Source organism: Oncorhynchus clarkii, chromosome 1 (assembly GCF_045791955.1).
Source record: "Oncorhynchus clarkii lewisi isolate Uvic-CL-2024 chromosome 1, UVic_Ocla_1.0, whole genome shotgun sequence".
In the NCBI taxonomy this organism is placed as follows: domain Eukaryota; kingdom Metazoa; phylum Chordata; class Actinopteri; order Salmoniformes; family Salmonidae; genus Oncorhynchus; species Oncorhynchus clarkii.
The window spans coordinates 75,493,059-75,515,100 of NC_092147.1; the positions used below are offsets into that span (position 1 = coordinate 75,493,059).

Consider the following 22,042-nt stretch of genomic DNA (forward strand, 5'->3'; position numbering starts at 1 on the left):
ATCTACAGAAACCTAAATATACAGACGAATGAGACAGACAGACAGACATGGCATGGCGTCTTACCACAGAGGTCAGATTCTCATCAGTCACTGGCCTGAGAGTGTCGACCACTGAGATGTAACCAAGACGACAAGCGATGGACAAGGCTGTGCTCCCGTTCTGCGAAGAGGGGGGAAAGAAATTATGTAGGTTATAATGTGTTTGTTTTTACTTTGTTAGTGTGGCAACATTAGTGCTGTGTGTGGGGGTGTATTTAGTGCTTTGTGAATGTACAATGATACTGTAGATGTATGTGTGTGTGTTTCTGTGTAGAAGTCTGTTTTTAGTGTGTGTGTGTGTCTGTGTCTGTGTGTCCATTACTATGTATGTACTGTATACTATTGTATGTGTCCTGCTGCTCTGTGTAGCCCTGCTGATCCAGGCCTCTGGAAGAGAGCTGCTGAGACAGCAGGTTTTCCCATCATGCCTCACTCACCACGGTCAGCTGATTGGCAGAGGCTCCGTGCTGCAGCAGCAGGTTGATGATGTGGGTGTGGCCCTGCTGCGCCGCCTGGTGGAGGGGCGTGTAGCCGTTCTGCAGACAGCGACAGAGAGAACGACAGGGAGGGATGATAGTGAGAGTGAGAGAAATTGAGGGGAGTGGGGAAAGGGGATGCAAAGTGAAAACATGAGGGAGAAGATATAAACAGAAGGATAGCAAGAGAGTGACGGAGGGAGAGAGGAAGTGAGGGACGGGGAAGGAGGGAGTGGTATCAAAACAAAGAGAGTGTGAGGGAGAGCCAGCGAAAAACACACAAACTGACAAAGGTAAATAAGCTCAGCTCACATGAACACCACATGGGACAGACTTTCAGTTGTTTACCTTTGTTTTGTCATCAACTCTGGCCTGGTTCTGTATGAGGAAGTCCGCCATCTTGACGTTGCCATAGTGACAAGCCACATGCAGCGGAGTGTATCCCATCTGTTTTACCCAAGGACAAGGAACCGAGAGAGAGAGAGAGAGAGAGAGAAGAAAGGAAGATGTAAGCTTTTTACTTCTCGTCCTGTGACATCACAGCCCTTGTGTGACCAGGAAGTAACTAACATTATATTTACACAAGTGTGACACAAAAATCCTATTATACAACAAGAACTTCATAACACTTCTCTAATAGAGACACCTGATAGAAAATATGAATGAATGAACAGCCTTGGCTGTAAAACCAGTGTGCTGCCAGCACAACACAGTGTGTGACCTTGTGCTACTGCAGATCTCTCTCTGTCTGTGTCCCTGTCTAGTGAACGTGAGCAGCCGATGGGCAGCCTGCTGCATCAAGCTGGGGAGGTTACTGGTAGTGACGCACATACAGACACAAACACCTGCCACTCAGGTGTCTTCTAATCCTTTATTCATCCCACACCTGAGAACACAGTGCTGCAGCCAAGTGTGTGTGGGGGCAGGTGTTTATCTTTCCTTCAACATTTTATCGACCAGTGTATAGAATGGTGGAGATAATACATACACACACGCAACATCAATACATTATGTCTGTAACTTCATTGTGTTGTGGGTCTTTATCACTATTCTAAACACATGAATTAACCATCTACAACCCCTGGTCTATCATTGACAAGGAGAGTTGAAATCAAGGGCATCTCTCTGTCCCACAGGCTTTCACTCTGATAGTCTGTTCCTGTGGTTGCCGTGGAAACAGCGTGACCTTCACCTTTGTCGAGGGGTCGACGTCCGCCCCCTGGTTGAGCAGGACTTCCGCCACGTTGACTTTGTCCTCCTGCGCCGCTAAGTGGAGAGGTGTGAGACCACTCTGAAAGAGATAGGCGCAATCGCACACACACACACACACATTTAGAATTAATTTTCCATGCCGGGGGTTATCATAGCCATGTCAAAGCAATGGCTCTTTATTCATATTTGTTTTTAAAGAGTCACAGGGATAGTTAGCTAGCTAGGAGGTTGATTTTAAAGAGTCACAGGGATAGTTAGCTAGCTAGGAGGTTGTTTTTAAAGAGTCACAGGGATAGTTAGCTAGCTAGGAGGTTGTTTTTAAAGAGTCACAGGGATAGTTAGCTAGCTAGGAGGTTGTTTTTAAAGAGTCACAAGGATAGTTAGCTAGCTAGGAGGTTGATTTTAAAGAGTCACAGGGATAGTTAGCTAGCTAGGAGGTTGTTTTTAAAGGACTTGGTAAATCCAGTGGCTCCTTTTGAACTCAGTGAAAAGTGTCAGTGAAAATGAGAGACTCAGCTGTGGTCTGATCCGCCATGCTAAAGACGGCGCTATACTGAGAAGTGTCATCTGTCTTCAACTCATTAGGATGACACAGGCCCTCTAGGCTCATATCAGTGGGCTTAAATCAGCCTCTGAAAAGCCTGGCCATTGGTGTATGCGCCTTTGGTAACACATGTGTCTGTGGTTGTGCATGTGTGTATGTGAACAGTAGTATTCTGTATGAGTGTGTTAGTTTCAGTGTTGATGATGTCCGGTCTTAAGGCCTATGAGTTATACAATTATCCTTTTCACATAAGTTAACCCTCCTGTGAGGCCAGGTGAGAGTGTGTGTGCGTGTGTGTATGTGTTTATGTGAATGTAGTATAGTGAACCGTTTGTGCTGTGTAAACACAGTGTGTGTGTGTGTTACCTTGTTGCCCATGTTGACGCTGGCGTTCTTGGTGAGCAGCAGAGAGACCAGGTCCACACTGCCCTCCTGTGCAGCCAGGTGAACAGGGCTGATGCCCTGGCGGGTCACAGCATTGGTGTCTGCCCCGTACTCCAGTAGGGTGGTCCCGATGTCCATCTGGTTCTTCTTGGCAGCTATGTGGAGGGGTGTGTAGCCATTCTGAGAGGACGAGACACAGAGAACATGTATTCAGCACTCTATGTGTCCTCTATTCTACTCTACTCTATTCTGCTCTATTCTACTCTATTCTGCTCTATTCTACTCTATTCTGCTCTATTCTACTCTATTCTGCTCTATTCTACTCTATTCTGCTCTATTCTACTCTATTCTGCTCTACTCTACTCTATTCTGCTCTATTCTACTCTATTCTACTCTATTCTACTCTATTCTGCTCTATTCTACTCTATTCTACGACTATTCTATTCTAGTCTATTCTACTCTCATTAGGGTTCTAGATAAAGAGATGATAACACACAGTACACTGTAAACATCCCATAGTCTTAGCTAGATGCATGGTTTAGCTTAAGGCATTGGTTAACAGAAACAACATGTTTCACCCTCTTCTCCCTTCACTGGACACACTACTAAACAACAAAAGCCCCAGGCAGGCAGAAAGAGTCTTTGGCTGGGTTTTAAAGCCGGATCCATACCAACATTCCCAAAGGGTTTCCCTGGAGAGGATCTTTAGTGGAGCTCCACTCGCGGTATGACACTACAGTGGGGCTTTAACTCCATGAATAGTCCTGGGAAGCAGGGCAGTGGGGTGTAATAGTCCTGGGACGCAGGGCAGTGGGGGTGTAATAGTCCTGGGACGCAGGGCAGTGGGGTGTAATAGTCCTGGGATGCAGGGCAGTGGGGGTGTAATATTCCTGGGACGCAGGGCAGTGGGGGTGTAATAGTCTTGGAATGCAGGACAGTGGGGGTGTAATAGTCCTGGGATGCAGGGCAGTGGGGGTGTAATAGTTTTGGGATGCAGGGCAGTGGGGGTGTAATAGTCCTGGGACGCAGGGCAGTGGGGGTGTAATAGTCCTGGGATGCAGGGCAGTGGACTTGTAAAAGTCCTGGGACGCAGGGCAGTGGGGTGTAATAGTTCTGGGATGCAGGGCAGTGGGGGTGTAATAGTCCTGGGAAGCAGGGCAGTGGGGGTGTAATAGTCCTGGGATGCAGGGCAGTGGACTTGTAAAAGTCCTGGGACGCAGGGCAGTGGGGTGTAATAGTCCTGGGACGCAGGGCAGTGGGGTGTAATAGTTCTGGGAAGCAGGGCAGTGGGGGTGTAATAGTCCTGGGATGCAGGGCAGTGGACTTGTAAAAGTCCTGGGGGTGCAGGGCAGTGGGGGTGTAATAGTCCTGGGTGGTGGGGTTTGGTGGGGTGTAATAGTCCTGTGGGATTAAAACATTATTTTTAACAGCTTTAATGCATAACTGCCCCTAAGAAATCTCTACGAAGCTGAGACCATGGGTAGAGACAGTAGGCAGATGTGGAAAAGCGAGACAAGCTCTTGACACTTACTTCAACTGTCATAAAATAAATAAGATAACTCAGAGCAAGGAGTCCAGAACATGGAAAATGTGCCTTTAGCCATTCCTCTGTAATATTAGTTCATACCTTGATAACAAGCATATCATACCACAGTTGACACAGTGCGATTGACACAGACTGTTTTGGGTCATTGACAAAGCTTTTCCAGACAGTATAATTTTCCAGTTTTCCATCTTGCCGTCCGTCTGTCTCCGTCCGTCCGTCTGTCTGTCTCTGTCCGTCTTTGTCCGTCTATCTGTCCGTCTCTGTCCGTCTGTCTGTCCGTCTCTGTCCGTGTGTCTGTCCGTCTCTGTCCGTGTGTCTGTCCGTCTCTGTCCGTCTGTCTGTCCGTCTCTGTCCGTCTGTCTGTCCGTCTCTGTCCGTCTGTCTGTCCGTCTCTGTCCGTCTGTCTGTCCGTCTCTGTCCGTCTGTCTGTCCGTCTCTGTCCATCTCTGTCTGTCTTTGTCCGTCTGCCTGCCCGTCCGTCGGTCTCGGTCTGTCTCTGTCTGTGTTCATCTGTCTGTCTCTGTCCTTCGGTCTGTCTGTCTGTCTGTCTCTGTCCTTCGGTCTGTCTGTCTGTCTCTGTCCTTCGGTCTGTCTGTCTGTCTGTCTCTGTCTGCGTTTGTCTGTCTGTCTCTGTCCTTCGGTCTGTCTGTCTGTCTGTCTGTCTGTCTGTCTGTCTGTCTGTCTGTCTGTCTGTCTGTCTGTCTGTCTGTCTGTCTGTCATAACTGAAGACAAAGGGACAGGCAGCTGTGAAAGACATCGACTGTTTCCCGTCATTTGACTTATAACTCTGCATCTCCACATCTCACCAAGCCTAGGCCTCAAAGAGAAGATTTAGTTTATTTCCAAAACACTGGCACACTGAAAGTAAACGAGAGACACCGACTGTAGCCTGCAAACATAGCTTTATAGAAGGAGAGAGGGGGTGGGGGGAGAGATTGATTTTACAAGGTTTCAAGGTTTCCTCATTCAAGACAGTTTTATTGGATGTGATTGGACAACCTGAGCATTATTTTAACACTACAACAGGGCCTGTAAGACCGCAAGCCAACAACAAGGTGACCCTAGTCACTGGGCAAGGTCCACTCTGGCACATTTAGAGCTTTGTCTGATTGTTATGCAGTTTAACAACAGCAGTAACTGAGTTACCATGCTTTTCTATTGGACCACACAGAAGCCTATGACAGTCATGACAAAAAAGCAGTATGAAGCAGTCGACTTAGCACTGAATCCTATCACACACGAGCACTGAATCCTATCACACACGAGCACTGAATCCTATCACACACGAGCACTGAATCCTATCACACACGAGCACTGAATCCTATCACACACGAGCACTGAATCCTATCACACACGAACACTGAATCCTACCACACACGAGCACTGAATCCTATCACACACGAGCACTGAATCCTATCACACACGAGCACTGAATCCTATCACACACGAGCAGTGAATCCTTTCAAACACGAGCACTGAATCCTATCACACACGAGCACTGAATCCTATCACACACGAGCACTGAATCCTATCACACACGAGCAGTGAATCCTTTCAAACACGAGCACTGAATCCTATCACACACGAGCACTGAATCCTATCACACACGAGCAGTGAATCCTATCAAACACGAGCAGTGAATCCTATCAAACACGAGCACTGAATCCTATGACACACTAGCACATACTAGGCTAGTCTACAGTACATCCATGGTTCCTCTTTGAAAGACACCAATGAAAGTTAAATCACTTCTATCCTCTCCTGTTCTGCTCTCATCCTCGTTGGTTAAAATATTCAGTATGTAACAAGATGTACACACTTCAGTAAAAAGTAATTGTCTTTAGAGTTAAGCCAATCCAAACAGGCCAAGGACAAGAGACAAAGAAAAAGCATATAAGAGACACACATGAGTTAATGGTTAATCAGTGTGTTATCAGCTGGTACCGTAATGTTAATCAGCTGGTACTATGGGCCAAAAGGTCAAAAATCTACCTCATGCCTGCTTTAATCAGATCAGTGAACCCAAACCAGTATGGTACTAGTCACATTATGCCTGATCTGGTCTGTGTGTGTGTGTATGTGACACACGGTGTATGACACTGTGTGTGTGTGACACACGGTGTATGACACTGTGTGTGTGTGTGTGAGACACACGGTGTATGACACTGTGTGTGTGTGTGTGAGACACACGGTGTATGACACTTTGTGTGTGTGTATGTGACACACGGTGTATGACACTGTGTGCGTGTGACACACGGTGTATGACACTGTGTGTGTGTGTGTGAGACACACGGTGTATGACACTGTGTGTGTGTGTGTGAGACACACGGTGTATGACACTGTGTGCGTGTGACACACGGTGTATGACACTGTGTGCGTGTGACACACGGTGTATGACACTGTGTGTGTGTGTGTGAGACACACGGTGTATGACACTGTGTGTGTGTCGGAGTGAAGTACCTTGGCGGCGGCGTGGGGAGATGCTCCCTGATCCAGAAGCAGTAGAGCCACTCTCTGATTATCGTAGTGAGCAGCTACATGCAGTGGAGTTAGCCCACTCTAAAACACACACAAACAACACCACGTTAGAAGGAGCCCAAACACCAAAGCACAAGGGAGGAAGCCACAACATAAACAGAACAGGAGGAAAAGCCATGGAGCCGATGGGACCCAATCAGACGGGGACCAGTTTAAGCATGACACCAATGAGCACACAACGCTGAATTAAGCCCATCTACAGCGCATCCACACAACTAGCAAAATGCAGAACACTTCAACAGAAATATTTTCTACAGAAAAAGGTATTTCTAGTGACATAGGCACCCTGGAAACCAAATGATGTAATTGTGTGTGCCTGACAGCCTGCATATTATTTTGCTGCAGTTTGGATACACCATTAGATGGGGACTTGTTTTAGCGTGACACCACCAAGAACTGTTAAACCACAAACATGTCTTTTTACGAGTCTCCTCCATCTTCATTACCATACCTGCTTGCCATTATGTTAAGCACTTTCAAATGGCTGGACAGACACTGATCTGACACATAATTAGTACCAGTAGGCTCCTCATATAGTATGTATGGTGTGTGTGTGTGTGTTTGTGTGTGTGTGTGTATGTGTCTGTCTGTACGCATCTGTGTGTCTTAGAAGAGGGTGAACGAGTGCATGCCATAATGTTTTAGTGGAGGAAAAGCATCTGTAAGCTGTGCCATCTTGAGAGAAGTTATGATTTCCCTCAGTCCAGCTGCAGCTCCTACAATCTAGCTTCAGTAGTGTTCTGTTCCTTTTCAGAGGGACGGGGATGAGACTAGGAAAGGAGGCCAAAGGCCCACAGGATGACGTATGACATCCATTCGAACAGAGGGGGGAGGGGAGGGAGAGTAGAGGGGAGGGGAGAGTGGAGGGGAGGGGAGGGGAGGGAGAGTAGAGGGGAGGGAAGAGGGGAGGGGAGAGTGGAAGAGAGAGAGGGGAGGGGAGGGGAAGGGAGGGGAGGGGAGGGGAGGGTGGAACTCTACTATTTCACTCACTCTATTAGAATTAATGATATTGTCTCAAATATCACAACCAATCTCATAGAACTAGAAGCAACTCTAATTCTATGGCCAAGCGAATGTTATTGGATTTCAGGATTTGCTCTCTTCACACATCCCACCTTTCCAGCTGCATCTGGAGCTGCTCTCTTCTGAAGAAGCAGGCTGGCCACTTCCATCTTCCCATACTTGGCTGCCACGTGAAGAGGACTGAACCCTTTCTGTAGAAGACATCAGGAGACACATCATCAACTTGAGACAGCCAGGGAGAACAGAGCTGCTCTGGCAACCTAACTGACAGGGAAAAGTCTAAATTGGATTCTTGGGACATTCAACTCTGACATCATCCCATTGAAGTTTAAATTTAAAACAGTTAAGGTTCAGGTTAGGTAAGGGTTATGGTTAAGTTTGGGGTTTAGATTATGGACATCCCAAGGATCCCGGGTAGCTCTAACCTAACTGACAGCACTATCTGTTATAAAGAAGAGCTGAGAGCATTCAAGATGTGCAAGGTTGTGCAACGTTGCAAACCTTTCAATAACAGGAAAGGACGGGACACCATAAGAAGTTAAATAACCTTAGAGAAGGGTCTCGTTCACATTAGCTTCATGGCCATGTGAAAGAAAGTATGGTGGGTGGACAAGGTGTTTGTCTTGCTCAGTGGGATGTTTCACCCTGAGAGAATATGTCACTGGGTCTGTTTCTCATCTCCTATTCCTCATCTATAAAAGGATAGCGCATAATGTGGTCATGTTAATCTTGGCGTCCCTCTTTGTTAAGTCTCTCTGTGTTAGGAAAAGTATTTTAAGACATTAGGTCATATTTTCCAGAGTGATGTGGAACTCCCACAGATAACTCCCATTTCACACACAGCAACGTTTGGCCTAATTGTCCTTATGTCGTAATTCATGCTCCATACTGCCATGTGATTTTGATATCCCGTTATGGCCAACTTTTCTTCAGATGCCATTGTTTATTTTCTAACATCTCCAAAGGTATTCTACTTCTTGGTCCAAAGAGGATCCTCCATGGTGTTATTGTTAAAACAAGTTGTTACACTGAAAAAGCCAAATGGAACAAAATGACTGTGTTCGGTTTGGTGCCCTCTGCAGTCACTGTACTGTGCAGTACCAACACAGCCAATCAACTGGACAGCTGTGACCTGACGTCATCTCTCTGGACAGCTGTCTAAGGTACTGTCCCCTCATATACAGTGTGTGTTACAGACAGACAGACAGACAGACAGACAGACAGACAGACAGACAGACAGACAGACAGACAGACAGACAGACAGACAGACAGAGTGTGGGGGAGAGCGAGAGAGCGATAGAGCGATAGAGGCACAGTGGGGGTTTACCCTTCATTAATCTATTCCTCTGACAGGGTGTCACCTTCAAGGACATCCTTCTGCAATATACACTGCCACATTATACATGCGCACACACCAATTCCCCAAAGTCTACGAAACACTCTTCTTTGACCTTCAAGAAGATCATACAGATGTAGGATCTTAATTTGATCACTCTTTTGTTGGTGAGAATTTTCCTGCACCGCATGAGCTTTGTGATTTACATAAATTCACTGAAAACCCCTACTGACATGGTTATATTAACAGTATTGCACTTTTCATGTAGACTGTTTTTAGCCAGCTAATAGCCTAACCACCAATCAAGCAACATTATGGACTAAATGTTAACCCTGTTACTGCAGGATTATTTGTCTGTAACAATATAGGTTCAAATAAGATCCTACATCTGTAGCTTAATTATGTGTGTGGAAGCGCAAGGAAATTAGCTTCCATGTCATTTTCATCCTGATAAGGTTTAGGAAATTAACAAGAAACACCAGTGGTGAGGTACAGCGACTTCAAATTACTATTATTCTCCAATCAATAGTAGTAATGTGCAATCCACACTGTCCTTAGCCTGACTCTGCTGATCAACAACTGACTAAACCACAACCACCATGGTTGAACTGATAATAATACATTTAATTCTTTATTTGTGACTGCTGGCTTTTCATTTTCTGGTTGGACCTTAACTCAATCACACTGACCTTAGTGGAGGCTGACAGCGATGCACCCTGGTCCAGCAGCATGGCGGCTACGTCCTCGTGACCTTCGCGGGCAGCCAGGTGGAGGGGTGTGTAGCCTGACGTGGTGGCAGCGTTAGCAGAAGCCCCCCTCTGCAGCAGCTGCTGGACGATGTCGGCCTTCCCCAGCCGGCTGGAGATGTGCAGCGCTGTCTGGTCGTCCTGGAGGGAGACAAATACTATTATACTCTGTCTATTCACTTCACAATGTAAAAAGAAGTGACACCACATCGTTTCACAGCCCAGTTAGACAATGAAGAACTCCCTGACCCCTAACCTCTGCTCACCTTGGCCTTAGTCTCCACCTTCGCTCCATTCTGCAGCAGGTATTGCACCACGTCGGCCTGACCTGCCCGGGCTGCCATGTGCAGCGCTGTCTCCCCCCTCTGGAAAACACACACACACACGTTTGTTTTACTATCCTTATGGGGACCAAACAATGATTCCCATTCAACATCCTATTTTCCCTAACCCTAAAACTAATCTTAACCATAGCTTTAACCCCAAACTCCTAACCCTAAAATTGCCCTAAATTCTTGTCCCCACTAGGATAGTAAAACCAAACACACACACACACACACACACACACACACTTAACCTGCATGGTATGTATTACTCTATTTTGACTAGCTAATTCTTTTGGGTTTAATTTCTGAAGAACTGAGTGTAGTGTAACACCTACCACGTTGGTGGTGTTGGGCGAAGCTCCGTGATGCGTCAGTGAGTTGACAATGTTCTCATGTCCCATGAAAGCGGCCACGTGAATAGGAGTGAGTCCAGACTGCAAGAAAATCACAATGATAGTCAATAATCAATAGCCTGGGTTCAGCTGTACCTACAGTATGTCTTAGAGTAAGGGAAACACACAGCTGTACCTAAACAAAATGATTCATTGTCTATGATCTTTGAAGTTCCCAGCCCAGTTTGTTCTTCCTACCCCTAACGCCCTGTGTTACCCCAGGCACAGCCCAGCCCTCTGACCCTAGAGTACCTCTGTCACAGCCTGGATCGATGCTCCGTGTTTCAGCAGCAGCTCCATCACTTTGGAGCGGTTCTTCTTGCAGGCGATGTGAAGCGGGGTGAAGCCGTTCTAGAAACAAAAACCACTCAACTCCTTAGGTATTTTGGCACAGGTTTTAGTTTCTAAGGAAAACAGCAGTTTCCTTTTATCCCTATTGTCTGTAGTATAAACATGTGAGAGAGGAACATCTTATTGTTAACCTAACTGAGTTTTATGCCCCAATAGTGCTACAACTGTCCACACAGTTTCTTCTTGCCAGTAAACCTCAGTCACCACACCCATGGTTATAGTCACCACAAAGCATGACAACATACTTAGTGATGTGTGCCAAGACAGTCTTTTCTCTCAAAACACACACACATACACACAGGCGTGCACACATACACTCTCAAACACACACAACGTAGCTCTGCAGATTGTCAAACCTAAGCCATTTGAAGGGAGTATGTACAGTGCAATCGGAAAGTATTCAGACCCCTTGCCTTTTTCCACATTTGTTACGTTACAGCCTTCTAAAATGGATTTAATAAAAACATGTCCTCATCAATCTACACACAATACCCCATAATGACAAGACAAAAACAGGTTTTTAGACATTTTTGCAAATGTATATAAAAAACAAAATCACATTTACAGAAGTATTCAAACCCATTACTCAGTACTTTGTTGAAGAACCTTTGGCAATAATTACAGCCTTGAGTCTTGGGTATGACTCTACAAGCTTGGCACACCTGTATTTGGGGAGTATCTCCCATTCTTCTCTGCAGATCCTCTCAAGCTCTGTCAGGTTGGATGGGGAGCGTTGCTGCACAGCTATTTTCAGGTCTCTCCAGAAATGTTCGATTGGGCTCTGGCTGGGCCACTCAAGGACATTCAGAGACTTGTCACGAAGCCACTCCTACGTAGTCTTGGCTGTGTGCTTAGGGTCGTTGTCCTGTTGGAAGGTGAACCTTTGTCCCAGTCTGAGGTCCTGAGTGCTCTGGAGCATATTTTTGTTTCTCATGGTCTGTTGGTGCTTTAGATGCCTTTTGGCAAACTCCAAGCAGGCTGTCACGTGCCTGTAATGGAATTTTAATGTTTGTGCTTTTCTTATAACTAATTTCTGTGTTCAATTCATGTGGTGTTCTAATAATCAAATTCTGTGTTCATGCAAGTGACTGATTTAACAAATCCTCACTTATCAGTATCTGGAATTTGGCAGTACGCCCAGACCTTGTTTTGTAAACGAACTAAAGATATCTTAGTTTCATGGTCTCAGCTTAGAGAGGAGAAGCCTTGTGAGGTGTTGGTTTGTCAAATGTTACGAACCAGTATTGGTCGGTCAAATGAAATGACAAAACGGTAATGATGAATTAATTTACTAAATCATGCAAATATAACTTGTCTGTGTATAGCCATATACAAGACAACTGCTGGGACTGCCCAAGCAGAGCTTCTGATTGACATGTGTACTATGGTGCATTGAGTTGGTTGGAACCTCTCTAGTGTGATGACAAATAAAGGGTGATTTATTTAAGATTGACTTCAAGTGTCCCTGTATAGGAATTTCCACGACATGCCTTTTACTGAGGAGTGGCTTCCATCTGGCCACTCTACCAAGAAGGCCTGATTGGTGGAGTGCTGCAGAGATGGTTGTCCTTCTGGAAGGTTCTCCCATCTCCACAGAGGAACTCTGGAGCTCTGTCAGAGTAACCATTGGTCACCTTCCTGACCAAGGCCCTTCTTCCCCGATTGCTCAGTTTGGCCGTGTGGCCAGCTCTAGGAAGAGTCTTGGTGGTTCCAAACTTCTTCTGTTTAAGAATGGAGGAGGCCACTGTGTTCTTGGGGACTGTCAATGCTGCAGAAATGTTTTGGTACCCTTCCCCAGATCTGTGCCTCGACACAATCCTGTCTCGGAGTTCTACGGACAATTCCTTCGACTTCATGGCTTGGTTTTTGCTCTGACAACTGTGGGACCTTATATAGACAGGTGTGTGCCTTACCAAATCCTGTCAAATTAACTGAATTTATCACAGGTGGACTCCAATCAAGTTGTAGAAACATCTCAAGAATGATCAATGGTAACAGGATGCACCTGAGCTCAATTTCGAGTCTCATAGCAAAGGGTCTGAATACTAATGTAAATACGTTTATTTTTTAACCTGTTTTCGCTTTGTCATTATGGGGTATTGTGTGTAGATTGATGACAATTTTTTATTTATTTAATCAACTTTAGAATAATGCGAACTCTAAGAATCTATCCACTGTGTTGTTGTGAATGGTACAGTACTGAAGGACGGACGTGCATTGTCACAGCTCTGATGACTTTTATCAGTATGAAAAGGGGAAGTTACTGCAGTCAGGAAGTGAGCCTGGCTGAAGAAAAAGACAGTTGCCGACCCCACCCAGGGGCTGAGGACACAAACAGACACAACTCCCGGAACAATAAACAAGAGCAGTCAGCAGAATGACGGGACGAATCCGTCCCACCTTCTCCCACCTCTCAGGTCGCAGTTTCACGGTTCTGTGTGCACGGAAATGCTGCTATGAAAGACACCCACAGCAATTACACAGCTAAATAGCAAACAAAAGGAGACCACTGAAATGTGGACCAGTGTCATGTGGCACTGAAAGCTGCTTTTTAACTAACACTTACGGTGGTTCTCTATTTATTATGCTGTTAATAAATGTCAATTTCTAATTTAAATGGACAATAGTATTTTGAACTGACACCCTGACTTTCTCTCCACCCCTTTCTCACCAGTGCTTTAGCGTTAGGGTTGGCCTTTTTGTCCACTATAAGCTTGGCCACTTTGTAGTGTCCACAGTGGGCGGCCACGTGTAACGCTGTCAGGTAGTCGTTGGTGACATCATCAACGGGGACATCGTTCTGAAGGAGGAGCTGGACACAGTTGATGTGGTCGCCCTGAGTGGCCATGTGCAGGGGGGACAGCCCGTTCTGAAAGGGTTACAGACATAATGGTATGTCAATGTTCTGTAGCAGCTGAAAATGTTAGATTACAGCAACGTTCTGTGACAATCACAATTCTATCAGTGGTATGATGACAACTTTAGATCAATGCTCTGCAAATGTTACCTGGATGAACATGTGTCTAACAATAAGGTAGATGCAAGTGTTATCATTTTAGTAACCAAGTATATGATAAGAGAAGGCGCTACCTTTGTCTTGGACAGAATGGGGGCTCCGCGGTCCAGCAGGATCTCAACCACTTGTTCATGACCGCTCCTCGCTCCACAGTGAAGAGGTGTCAGTCCATCCTACACACAACAACACAGTCAATAAGAACACAGAGCGGTGGAGCTTATGAAACATTCAGCCCACTATGGACTGAATGCAGAAAAGCGCATATCTTGATAATATTTAAGTGAACGCATACATACTGTAATAGAACAGAATTAAAACATATAACAATGACAAAGTAGTGCATGTTAGGTAGTTAGGTATATACATGACAACATGCATACTGCTACCACTAACAACAAGTCCTGTAGGCCTAATATAGAAGGGAAGGCCATCATATAGACATATATACACAGTGCTGTATTTCATTTGCAGGTTGACGTTTATTGTCTGGAGGCAGAACTGAGCGATTTCCTCTAGAGGGGCCAGCTGCAAAGTCAAAATTGGCTTTATTGTTCAAATTCATGAAAACAAAAATTTGCTTTTTGGTTTTAATTTAAGGGTAGGGTTAGGCATCAGGGTTAGCTGTGTGATAAGGGTTATGGGTAGGGTCAGGTTTAAAATCAGATTGTATGACTTTGTGGCTGTGCCAGCTAGTGACCACTCTGCAGAGCTGCCTCCAGTACATGAGTCATCTCAATAAATGCTAACCTGCATTTAATTATGTGAAGGCACTCACCTTGGTCTTGGCATCTATTTTGGATCCTCTGTCCAACAACAGTTTGACCATGTTACTATTGCCTCTTTTAGATGCCACATGGAGAGGTGTGATGTCATTCTGTTACAACACAGAGAGGAGGTAGGAGTGAGCCACACAATACAGAACTGTGAATATTATTTGGATGTCGTCCATATGGTAATACTTAGTCCTGTGAGTAAAACTAAACAGCGTCTGAATCCAGTAACAGAAAGATGCCAGCCTTCTATTGTTACAAAAACATCATCATTTTACAAACAATCATTTGATAAGCTGATATTCAAAATATTCTGAATGGTATGTGTGGTGTGTATAACTAAGGGGGTGTAAAGCTGTCCATTGTTCAGTATTATTTATAAGCCATCTCTTGTGTAATTTACTGTGGAGCTAATCATTAATTACTGTCGACTTCAAACAGAAACACAAACATTACAGCCAGACGCTTCCGTTTCATATAATTACAGGCTGTCTCTGATGCCCATTAAGCTAACCTCTAACGCTGTTGGGTCTGTTGTTACACTCGTTGTTATGTGTTGTTATGATTGCAATACTATCACAATATGACATGAGTACAGGCTGTGGGAGGGGTGTGTGGGGGAGGATCTGAGCATTGTGTGAGTAATTTGGGTTGTGGTGTAAGACTGTTGTGGGTATTGCTCCATAGAGTGTAGTGGACTGTTGCTAGTAGCTCCTCCTGTCCAGCAGAGGGCGGAGCAGCATTACCCTGGCCATGAAGTCCACAGCTCCCCCCCGATTCAGCAGAAGCGTGGCCACGTTGATGTTGCCATAGTGAGCAGCGATGTGGAGAGGAGTGAAGCCGCTCTGAGGAGAGCAGAGCACACAAACACAACGACACAGGAGTCAGAGACGACCACGGGACTGGTAATCACTCTCTCAAATTACACTCGCGTAAGTTTACAGGCTGCTACTGTACACATCAACAATTCTCACTGTGGCAGAGCAACTCTTTGTTTTCAAAACCCAAACACAGATCCTGCCGACTAGAATGTGAATAGTAGCCTATGTTGACGTTCATATGACATACCATTCAAAGAGATCATGAGCTTTCATGATTATTTCACCCTTACCACAGTGTTATACTGGACCATAACACGTTACCTACCACACAATAAGGTTAGACACAGTGGCAGGAAGTCCCCAGTTACAGACTGTAGTTTATGTAGAATTTCAACAACAGCCAAGAGGCCTTGTTGTGTCAAAGCACAAACGTACCATAAATAGGTTACGTCTTCACATGTCAATGTAACGTATATCGTTCAATGGTGATTTCATAATGAAAGCATGGCTTAGAGGGAAACAGCTGTCTAAGCAAGAGGAATATAATGGGAAAGGGCACATCAGGGAGGAACTTTTAGATAAAGCTATCTAATGAGGGATATCATTTAAGATAAAGCCAATAATCCTGCACAAAGCAGGTGGTCACCAAAGCTTCCTGCACATAAACCACTAAAGTTGTGAGCATTATAAAAACTGTTCTATTTCTATTCTAAAAGGATAAACAAATCAGCTTGACCTCTGAGGTTTCATACAAATAAGAGATTGATATGATTAAGAAGTGTTTAATACAGAACTGTGTCAATATCTCTGTCATTCACCATACGACACAGATGATTCCATTACATTTAAAACACATTAGGAGTTAATCCAACTATCCAAACTATTGATTGGCAATGCTTTTAGCATCTACTATCATGCAGTGCGGTTAAGGCTCAAATATCTACATGTACAAAGCCAAGTAAAGATACTAGCCATGCCAGCCAAAATAGGCATTCTGAGAGGGCAGTCCTCTCTGCCATAATTTGGTGTGGTGGAGTCCTTCTGTCATTTTTACTTTGGAAACAGCACCAACAAGAGGTAACTCATGTCCCATGCACTATGGAGGTTGGGGAGGTTAAGATATACAGTACCAGTCAAAAGTTTGGACACACCTACTCAAGGGTTTTTCTTAATTTTTACTATTTTCTTCATTGTAGAATAATAGTGAAGACGTCAAAACTATGAAATAACACATATGGAATCATGCAGTAACCAAAAAAAGTGTTAAACAAATCAAAATATATTTTATATTTGAGATTCTTCAAAGAAGCCACCCTTTTCCTTGATGACAGCTTTGCAAAACTACCTCATGAAGCTGGTTGAGAGAATGCCAAGAGTGTGCAAAGCTGTCATCAAGGCAAATGGTGGCTACTTTGAAGAATCTCAAATGTAAAATATATTTGGATTTGTTTAACACTTTTTTGGTTACTACATGATTCCATATGTGTTATTTCATAGTTTTGATGTCTTCACTATTATTCTACAATGTAGAAAATAGTCAGACATAAAGAAAAACCCTGGAATGAGTTGGTGTGTCCAAACTTTTGACTGGTATTGTAAATGCAATCTAATAAACTAACAAGTAGACAATTTCTCTGCTGCTGGGAGGCTGGGTTCTTTAACAAACCTAATAGGCCAGATTATGGTGAAAATACAGTATGAAAAACAGTAACACTTAGGTATTGTAAGTATTGTGTCATAACATTATTTATCATTAACCATGTTATGGCAGGATATTGGTCTTGGAACCCATGGAACCCTCCTAGCCTCCAGCTACAGATATCCACAGTCCACATCAGTATTAGTAAGACATGATGCAATATTACATAGCTATCTCTATCTACCAGTAATAAGAGACACACTACATGAGTGAAGTGATGGGGAAAATACACAAAAAAACAGAAAAGAAGGGAGATATGGGGCTGCAACAACACTAGTGCATGATACAGGAGGTTGTTTTCTGGATTTGTTTAAGCTATGATGGATAGAATAAGTACAGTACAGTGTACAGGTATACCTCTGTCGTTTTATTCACCATCATCTAGGGGAGACGGCACAAGGCCGGCCAAGAGAGGAGAGAATGGGGGGTTAGTGTGTGCACAACATCACACAACGAGGAGAGATTACAGGTTGAGTTACTGGAGTAGGTCTCTCGTTGGCCAGAGAGGTTTTGAATCGCTCAACTTTATACAGAAACGGTTGTTAATGTTAAGAGTAAAAGTTGCAAAGTTCCAAACAAAACTGTCAGTTGTGGTTAAATTGTTCTGCAGGATATAAGGTCACAGTACAAAATCAGCTATGTCTCTTTATATCCAGCTTTCCTTCTCTCCTCTCTGTATTGTCTTACTGAGAATAATGTAATGCATTATCACACATGCACCTACACATTATTACACACAAACCTCAAAATAAAAAAACATAAGAAAGCAATTAAATAAACAAAGACACACAATTTGATTAAAACGTATGATCCTACTCATATAAGAAAAGAGCCAGAAAGACAGAGGTGAGAAACAAAGGGAGAGAGACAACATTTGCAGAATGTGGTGTAGTGGTCACCTTGGACTCCACATCTGCGTTGCGGTCGTTCTGGAGCAGTAATGCTGCAGCCTTGGTGTCGTCCTTGCGGGCGGCGATGTGCAGGGCGGGCAGACGCACCTTGCCCTTGGTGTCATTCTCCAGGAGCAGAGACACCACTTGGTCATGCCCCTGCTGCAGCGCCACCGCCAGAGGGGTGAACCCGTCCTGTTAGAGGGGGATAGGGGTAGTACTGTATTACTAAAGACAATGTGTTACAAGAACAGTGGGGTATCGCTATGGGAACAGCTATGCCTGCTATGCTTTTTGATGTCTGTATGCCATTTAGATCAGTTTCGGATAGATGACGTCATAGAACCTCATGCAAATTGAAAATATTACAGAAATCTAGTAGGGCTGTCAGAGTTAATCCATGAGTTCACTTTTTTTTCATTTTCATGCAAAAAATGTTTTTATCTTGATTAATCGCATTGTCTGAAAGCCTTGAAAATACAATGAAAATATCCAAAATACATGATCTATACATCTAAAAACCGCAACCCCCCCCCCAAAAAAAAATAATGAATACCCATATATGTTGACATTGAGGTTAAAGAAAGAGTGCTTTATGAATGTACCTGATTTTGCTAACCGTTACTTAGGATAAAATCAAGACGTCAATATTCTTGTAATGCTTTTGTATAAACAAATCTTCCATTACAGCTCAATAATCGTGATTAATCACAGCAAATCCTGCGATTAGCTCGATTGCATTTTAATGACAGCTGTAAAATCTATATTACACAAAGTCCAACCAAATATTTGTATTTTTTCCTTTTTTATATCCTTTAAAAAAAATCTGTTGACAACACCAACATGCCAAAATGTATTGTACTTAAAACATAAAGATGTACATTTCACACTATATCCATAACATCTGACAGCAAGCAGGAGCATGTACTGCATACATTACATAACAGTAAAGAACACTTCTCTTCCACAATCATACATCACTTACATGTTACAAAATGTATGTGCATGTGTGTGTGTGTGTGTGTGGACCATTTGCTTTCTCAAGGACAGTTTTCTTTCTCATGTTGGACCAGTGGACCAGACCAGTGGTTTTTACTGGTGGATTTTCATCAGAGGCAGCAGCTCCTGGCTCCAGCAGCAGGCAGCTCTTAGTGTAAATGGGCCATAGAGGCTGGCAGGGGGATAAAGGACTTTATCTCCGGCCTGCTCAAGGTCATTCAGCTCTACTACACACTACCAATCAATGAAGCGCTGCCTGCTGAAGTCCCTGAATGCAGCATGGAGGGAGAGAGAGAGAGAGAGAGACTGACAGAACCAGATTGGGAGAGAGTGAGTGAAGGGGAGGGAGGCAGTTTACACGTAGAGATAATAGGGAGGAAGGGAGAGAGAGAGGGATAGAGAGAGAGAGCGAGAGAGAAAGCAAAGGACAGAGAGAGAGAGACAGACAGCGAGAGAGACAGAGAGAGAGAGGGCAGTAAACAACATAACAGGCAGGGTGGGAGGGATGGAGAGGACACACAGGTACCTCGGTGGCCATACTCTGGCTGGAGTTGTGTTCCAGGAGGAAGCGAACCACCTCAATATGGTTCTCCTGGGCTGCCATGTAGAGCGGGGTGAAGCCATTCTACAAGAGAGGACCAACAGAAAACTCATTACAAAAGCAACAATCAACCATAAAGCACACAGAGTAGCCTATTTTATGTTATAACGTGGCATTGTTGAATACTCGTTTCTGATTGGCTTGAGGGCATTATTTCCAAATAATGCAAGGTACAGTTTATCAGCAATGTAGAATTCAATGTCTATAGTTAAATCTAGAATGTTCCATGTTTGAGTTGCTTTTGAAAGCAAAAGTCGAATTGAATACATTATTGGCATGGTTGAATTAGATTTTCATAGTAGCAAGCTATAACTAAAGGCTTGGTTAGCTAAACAATCAAGTATTTTTGTTTGGTTACCAAGGCAACTACTGTAGCTACTGTATCTAGTAAACTTGCTAGATACTTCAGTGGATGGTGAACACATTAGATTAGAACCATAGTATAAAACGGATAATCAACTCGGTGCTCTATGCGTTCTTTGGCAAATAATGCAACTCTGTGGAAGGGGAGTTCCCTAGCGCATCGTGAAACACACCTAGTTCATTATTTTCCATAAAAAGCATTGCCCCTCGTTGATTATCCCTTACATAGAAAAATATATCATACTTTATCGTACCAGAGTTAAGAGAATTATATAGTACCATACAAAGTATATTACACAACTTCCACAGTAACTGTGCTTAGTGAAAATAAGCACTCTGGTGGAGTTTTTTAAATTAAGAATCTACACTACATGACCAAAAGTATGTGGACACCTGCTTGTCGAACATCTTGTTCCAAAATCATGGGCATTAATATGGAGTTGGTCCCCCATTTGCTGCTATAACAGCCTCCACTCTTCCAGGAAGGCTTTCCACTAGATGTTGGAACTTTGCTGCAGGGACTTGCTTCCATTCAATCACAAAAGCATTAGTGAGGTTGGGCACTGATGTTCGGCAATTAGGTCTGGCTTGCAGTCGGCGTTCCAATTCATCCCAAACGTGTTTAATGGGGTTGAGGTCCAGGCTCTGTGCAGGCCAGTCAAGTTCTTCCACACCAATCCCGACAAACCACAAAGTTTGAAGCACAGAATCATCTAGATCATCATCATTAAAATGTCCCTTTACTTGAACTAAGGGGCCTAGCCCGAACCATGAAAAACAACTCCAGCCCATTATTCTTCCTCCACCAAACTTTACAGCTGGCACTATGCATTTGGGCAGGTAGTGTTCTCCTTGCATCCGCCAAACTCCTTCGTTGGACTGCCAGATGGTGAAGTGTGATTCATCACTCCAGAGAATGTGTTTCCACTGCTCCAGAGTCCAATGGTAGCGAGCTTTACACCACTCCAGCCGACGCTTGGCATTGTGCATGGTGATCTTAGGCTTGTGTGTGGCTGCTTGGCCATAGAAACCCGTTCTGTGAGCTTGTGTGGCCTACCACTACACGGCTGAGCCATTGTTGCTCCTGGACGTTTCCGATGTTTGTCTATGGAGATGCATGGCTGTGTGCTCCATTTTATACACCTGTCAGCAACGGGGTGTGGGTGAAATAGCCAAATCCACTAATTTGAAGGGGTGTTCACCTACTTTTGGCCATGTAGTGTAGCTGTTATTGGCAGAGTGGTTTGAAACTCTCTTTGTTATTGGTCTATTAACATATACCGCCTGGTGACTGCCAGGCAGGCCAAAATCATCCCACCAAAACAGGAAGAAATTTCAGGCAGTCATTTCAAACAGCTCTTACAGTAAAACAACATTATTATTATTTCCACAATTTCACAGTATTATTCCAACCTCATAGTGTGGAAATATACACTAACGTTCAAAAGTTTGGGGTCACTTAGAAATGTCCTTGTTCTTGAAAGAAAATCAATTTTTTTGTCCATTAAAATAACATAAAATTGATCAGAAATACAGTGTATACATTGTTAATGTTGTAAATGACTATTGATCGACGAATTGATCATTAGAAAACCCTTTTGCAATGATGTTAGCACAGCTGAAAACTGTTGTTCTGATTAAAGAAGCAATAAAACTGGCCTTCTTTAGACTAGTTGAGTATCTGGAGCGTCAGCATTTGTGGGTTCGATTACAGGCTCAAAATGGCCAGAAACAAACATCTTTCTTCTGAAACTCATCAGTCTATTCTTGTTCTGAGAAAGTAAGGCTATTCAATGCGAGAGAAATTGCCAAAAAACTGAAGATCTCGTACAACACTACGTACTACTCATATCACAGAAATGCGATGCTATTTTAATGGACCAAAAATGTGCTTTTCTTTCAAAAACAAGAACATTTCTAAGTGACTCCAAACTTATGAACGGTAGTGTATATAAAACACAAGCAAATC

The 22,042-nt window shown here is 43.9% G+C and overlaps 1 protein-coding gene across 11 annotated transcripts in view; it reads right to left on the reverse strand.

Moving 5' to 3' along the window:
• Positions 1–22,042, reverse strand: part of LOC139412408 (ankyrin-3-like) — a 163,860-nt gene that overhangs the window by 41,788 nt on the left and 100,030 nt on the right. For 10 of the 11 annotated variants that reach the window (XM_071159252.1, XM_071159240.1, XM_071159234.1 and 7 more), the window contains exons 5-21: positions 19,636–19,734; positions 18,120–18,305; positions 15,447–15,545; positions 14,706–14,804; positions 14,005–14,103; positions 13,586–13,783; positions 10,816–10,914; positions 10,507–10,605; positions 10,112–10,210; positions 9,789–9,986; positions 7,856–7,954; positions 6,663–6,761; positions 2,638–2,835; positions 1,708–1,806; positions 864–962; positions 477–575; positions 65–160 (exon numbers count right to left, since the gene is read on the reverse strand). In XM_071159252.1, the coding sequence (XP_071015353.1) occupies positions 65–160; positions 477–575; positions 864–962; positions 1,708–1,806; positions 2,638–2,835; positions 6,663–6,761; positions 7,856–7,954; positions 9,789–9,986; positions 10,112–10,210; positions 10,507–10,605; positions 10,816–10,914; positions 13,586–13,783; positions 14,005–14,103; positions 14,706–14,804; positions 15,447–15,545; positions 18,120–18,305; positions 19,636–19,734 (2,064 nt within the window). The remainder of the gene's footprint in view (positions 1–64; positions 161–476; positions 576–863; positions 963–1,707; positions 1,807–2,637; positions 2,836–6,662; positions 6,762–7,855; positions 7,955–9,788; positions 9,987–10,111; positions 10,211–10,506; positions 10,606–10,815; positions 10,915–13,585; positions 13,784–14,004; positions 14,104–14,705; positions 14,805–15,446; positions 15,546–18,119; positions 18,306–19,635; positions 19,735–22,042) is intronic. The other variant, XM_071159259.1, reaches the window with a different exon arrangement.